The 5,355-nt window shown below is 33.2% G+C and overlaps 1 protein-coding gene across 1 annotated transcript; it reads left to right on the top strand.

The window, feature by feature from the left end:
- The first annotated feature begins 1,086 nt into the window (after positions 1-1,086).
- Positions 1,087-4,218, top strand: LOC123203975. Its single transcript, XM_044620478.1, has 4 exons — positions 1,087-1,491; positions 3,421-3,459; positions 3,774-3,858; positions 3,953-4,218. Exons 1-4 carry the CDS (start codon positions 1,126-1,128, stop codon positions 4,033-4,035), a joined length of 573 nt encoding a protein of 190 aa, XP_044476413.1. The 5' UTR covers positions 1,087-1,125; the 3' UTR covers positions 4,036-4,218.
- The last annotated feature ends 1,137 nt before the right edge of the window (positions 4,219-5,355 follow it).

Genomic DNA, 5,355 nt, shown 5'->3' with positions numbered 1-5,355 from the left:
ACTGTTAAAATTAACAAAATTTATTAGAATTAAAAGTATAATTATTATTTAATTAATAATATTTAAAAAAAACAATTAATGCCTTCTTATACCTTTCAGGCATACAAATTCCCTTTTTTCCACAAGCCCCAATTTTTTTTAAGTTTTACATAGCTGATTTTTCCCCCAGTTTTTAGTTTTACATATTTTTCAGCTTAGGCTTTTGCCACCACACCCCAATCACACCAAACCACACCGCCCCCGACACACACAACACCAACCCCAACCTTCCTTTTCAGCTTAGTCTTGTCGGGGTATTTAAGACATGCTTCAATTTTCTCTTTAAGATGACGCTTCAAGTTGGTCGGTGTTTGCTACCAACTTCCATTACGTTCTTCTTAGCATCTAAGCCCTACTTTACTTTTAGTGTTTAGTGTTTTTTTTCTTCACTTACCAAAAAAATTGGAAGACAGGGTTACAAATTAATGTTTCTAAACTTTGGGGGGTGATTGTAAGACCAAAATTTTAAATAATAAGAAACCTTTGGACAAAGGGGAAAATTAGTTTTATCAACAATATACTTTTTTATCAAATTTTGGTTTTCATATATATATATATATATATATATATATATGTTAAAAAAGATAAATTTATAATTTATAATTAAATTATCAAATTTCATTAATATATTTAAATGACAAATAAATATTTAGATTTTTAAAACTAAAAAAATGAGAGTTGATAATGGACTAAACTTTTTGTTTGAGGGGGAGGAATAGAGACTCCCCATCATCCCCGAATTACAAATGGGATAAGGGTAGAAAAATGTTTCTTTTAACTATTCAATCTCCTTTTGCCTGTTGTCATCCCTATTGACGTCATTTAGGCTTGACTTGACAAATGTTTTGTCAATCCATTTTAGAGATAATATGATAATTTTAGAAATAAAAATAATTTTTAAAAAATAAAATAATTAAAAATAATATAATAATTGATCAACGTAATATTGTGTTATAATTTTGGGTGGAAATTTGTAGTTTAAGAATTTGAGAGGTGCGAAAAAATTTTTAAACCTTGGGTGGGAAAAAAAAATCTACCCTTATAAAAATTAAGCTAAACTTTATCCACTGACGTTCTGATCACAAAATGAGACCAAACAAAGATCAGAAAAGAATAACAGCCACGAAAACGCCCCCGTCGTCTCCGCCGAGAAGACGAACCCAAACCACCACCACACCTTCAGCCTTTGTTTTGGAACGTGAACTGCTGACTGAGGAAGAAAATGCCACTTTCTTTAAGGACGTTCAAATTTCATCTTCAGATTCAAGCGCAAATCCTAGGAGTTTCCCGTACAGCGTGAAGCAACAGTGCTGGGAAAAGGCGGAGAAGGTCAAAGGAAGAGACCCAGATCGCTGGCGGAGAGACGCCCTTGGCAACATTGTGTTTAGGAAGCTTGTGGGCTGTCCCGGTTGTTTGTGCCATGATTATGATCATATTTTGCCGTACTCCAAGGTACTTCATTTTTTATGTGAGTATTTCTGGTTTGATTTTCGGGAAGTGGTTGCTTGAATTTTGCATAAACAAAATGAATTGCCTTTGTGTTGTTTCTGATTATTAATTAAGTTCACTTGAAAAGCTAAAGAATTTTGAGATAATATTTGTTTTATTGGTTGTAGAAAAATATGGCCAGAGAAACTTTGAATTATGTATTAGATTGAAAAGACGAGGAAACTAAAAATGTAGAGATGTGTCAATTCAGATGTTATATTTGAGTTTATATTTTAAACAGGGCTAAAATATGGTGGATTTCCGTCTGTAGATCAGCTTGTATATTAAATTTTTTTTTTTAGCAAAATAAAATTCAATTTCTTTCTGTTTGGAAATAGATGTTGCTTGCACAGTTTAATCTTTTGTTACTCATACCAATTATTTGAGGGAGCAAACATTTTTTTATTATAAATTATCAAATAGTCACTTTTCATTTTTTTTTCCAAACATACTACTTAAATATGAAGGTGCAATAAGAGGAAACAGCATAATCAGGGGCTGCTTCCTGCTTTCAACTGTTGGAGGATTTATTTTTTTACCTCAATTGTGTATGTTTGCTATTTGGTTAAGCTGGATAATATCTTTAGGGTAGGGCACTCTTTATATTGTGAACATTTCAGTCTGAGGAATGATACCAGTGGACTTATGTGATAGTACTGGTTGGAGGCATAATCTTACTATCATGTCTTTCAGAATTTGACAGACTAGTAGATAGCAAAATGACTAGCATGATACATGGTGCATGAGATGGTGGATGAGTTGAAGCGGTAATCTGGTGGTGAGAACTGTGGTGGATGGTTAGTTTAACTCAGTAATCATACTGTGCATTACAATAGTGATATTGAGAGTAATTATGATTTGTGGTCATGGGTCATTATAACTGGCTGTTTCAGTCGAATTATAACTCATGCTTGGAAAATAAATTGGAGTGCAAGTGATAACTATGCTTGCAAAATGATTTGCAGGGCCTGTGATAACTAATTCTTACAAAATATTGTGGTGTGCAAAGACTTTTGTTTCTGCTGGCATCCTGTTTTTGTCAATCATTTAAATAGACGTTTTCTTACAAAAAGGGAAAGGAAAAATTCTTTAAAGATTTCATGCTTGCATATTTTGTGGCTCATAACCTATATTCACTGCATTTCTGCCCTCTCAAAGGTGGTTTTAGAAGACACATGTGGTTAGGGATCAATTTTTTTGTGAACAAGCAAAGGGCTACTCTCATTGGTAGAAACATTCAAGATTTAGGATGACTGTGGATTTAAAGGTAGTTGTATGCTCTACCTGTGTATGATACTTCATTTGTCACATCTTGAGATGGCTGCCATCTGAAGAGGGAAAGAAAAATTTAAATGCTGTAATACGCATGAACACATGAGGAGGAACTGAGAATCAAAAACCTTGATGTGTTGTTTTGGGTGGACAGAAGGATTAATTTTGAATATATCTGAACTTAAGAATTGTTTTCATTTTTCTGTTACTGGACCATGATTAATTTATGCATGAGTTAAGCCTTTTTCTGTCATCACATTGGGCAACTTTAAGCTAAAGAAGAACTATTTTCCTTTGAGAAAAGGATCAAATGAGTTTCAATTGATTTTTTTTTTTTCTTTTCGGGACAGATATTGATATGCCCTCTTAAATATGCTTTGTACATTTTTTGTATCTTGAATTTACTTGGAATGTTTGGTTGATTAAACATCTGTCTTTACAGGATTGTGATAGATACTTGTCTTCTCTTTTCAGGGCGTTCAGTCCTTGGCATTTGCTATTTATAGTTGTAGTCCTAAATCTTGTCTACAATTTGTTCCACCTGCATAGCCCATGTATTTGAAGTTTTTTTTTTTTCTCGTAATTGCTACTACTGACCTAATTTTGAGTAATAATTTTTAGGGGGGGAAGAGCACGCTGGAAAACTGCCAGGTTTTACAGGTATCAGCTTTTTTCTTTTTCTCTTCTGGCTCTCTATACTGACATTTGATGGTGTACTTGTATAACATACAATGAGCTTCTCTAATCTCTCCACTGTAAGGATCCTATTGGCAAAAATTTAGGTCTGTTTTCTAGCATCAGTTGGTAGCAGTTAAAATATAATTCAATTTCTTATACAATTAAATATTATTAAGACTTGGTGTAATTTTTTTAATTTTAAATCAGAATTTGGATTTTGGAATGGTTGTAAGACACTAAATTTAGAGTTAAAAAAGAAAAGACTTTTGAGTTCACTTTTGTTGTTATGACTGCAGGCAACGGTTAATAGATCAAAGGGGAATCGGACTGAATTATCCAGAGCTGAGCTTATTCAGAAAAGTTCTTATTGCCGAGTTGCGGGTATTTCCAAATCTTTTAAGATATTGATGACATTGTCATAGAAAAAAAATTGAACTCAGGTTTTAACTTGTCAATTATTGGTTTGATGATTCAGGTCGTGACATGGATCTTATTGAACTGTCAGCCTATGGCAATGTTCGTCGTGGACAAGACACTGGAGGATGTAGAATTCAATGAGAAGTTTCAGCTCTAATAAAAAATAGATGTAAGATGAAAATTATGAAATTAAGAATTCTTGTTTATTCAATTGATTAAGCAGGTATATGTTTTTAGATTTTATGATTTATTTTTTTAGTTATTTATTGTTTTATTAGGATTAAGATTTGGTTTACATAATATATAGTTTTGTTGTGGGATTCAGATGACTGCATTATCTTTAATCCTTGAAATTTTGTCAAACAGTGGTTTCCAACTTATCAACAATTAACAAAATCTATGCAAATCCATTCTCAGATAAGTGACCTTACCCATCATGGGTTATGCATTCTAGAATGGTGAGAAAATTAATATTTAATGATCCTCTCTTGCTTATATCTCTTTTTCTAGGCCAGATAAAATTAAGTACTACTATCCCACTCTGTCCCATAACCTTAATTATTATAGGGGTATGCAGATCTTATATTTTTCCAGTAGATAAGGAAGTCTAAAAGATTGAAAGAAAAGATATCTTGATCTAGTTGTTAGCTAGCATGAGATAAGAAAAATGGTGAGCTTCTCTCTTCAGATCGAGTCAAGAGGCCTTATTCTCTTCATTGATTTTGTAATAGAAATTGGCCAACCTTCTCACTACGTTATTCTAATTGTTGAGATAAGAAGCTTGGATCTTTGTTGACATGAATAACACTTGTGCAATCAAGATCGCACACACATGACAAATTATTGGAAGTGGTGTCAGTACTCTGCATATGATGTAGATTGTTTGGTCATCATAGTGATGATTTTCCCTTGATCATGCACCTCATTCAATGTGGGATGCATGTCCTTAGTTGAACGACCAAGTTTCCTTTCTGTTTGAGGTGGATTTAATCTACTCATTGTACATTGATTGAAATTTGCTCATTTGTGCTTTGGGGCAACATGCATCTAAGTGGTGCATCAAGTCGCTAGTCGTTGAACCATATATTTGCCATTTGATGGCTAGACACTATTTGTGGCACAATTCTCAAAGGGTAAGCGTACTCACACAATAGCTTTTTAGTTTTTAAAGTTTGAGTAAAGTTCCAAAAATTCTTTACTTATCTTGTGTAGATGGATGACACATATATGATCAGAGTTCACACATATGACAATGATGATGATTGTGATATTTTTACCTTGTATTTATTAAGGTGCAATCGTCAAGTTTGCTTGAGTGATAACAACAGTGATCCATTGGATAAGTCAAAACCTCATTGAAAATTTTGACACTTTTGCTGTTTGAAGCTGACATTTGGAAGACACAAAAAGGAGAATATCAATGAAAGTGCGATTTTATCTTCTTCCTACGACTATGTGCCT

The sequence above is a fragment of the Mangifera indica genome, chromosome 20 (assembly GCF_011075055.1).
Source record: "Mangifera indica cultivar Alphonso chromosome 20, CATAS_Mindica_2.1, whole genome shotgun sequence".
NCBI classification, from domain to species: domain Eukaryota; kingdom Viridiplantae; phylum Streptophyta; class Magnoliopsida; order Sapindales; family Anacardiaceae; genus Mangifera; species Mangifera indica.
Note: the sequence above shows the minus strand (reverse complement) of the source record. Positions and strands in the feature narration are given on the sequence as shown.

What these genes read in the sequence shown, in the direction of transcription:
- LOC123203975 (XM_044620478.1), top strand. Translation starts at nt 1,126, where the DNA reads ATGAGACCAAACAAAGATCAGAAAAGAATAACAGCCACGAAAACGCCC. An exon ending in ATATTTTGCCGTACTCCAAG is followed by an intron (nt 1,492 to 3,420) that starts GTACTTCATTTT and finishes AATAATTTTTAG; the next exon opens with GGGGGGAAGAGCACGCTGGA. An exon ending in TTCTTATTGCCGAGTTGCGG is followed by an intron (nt 3,859 to 3,952) that starts GTATTTCCAAAT and finishes TTGATGATTCAG; the next exon opens with GTCGTGACATGGATCTTATT.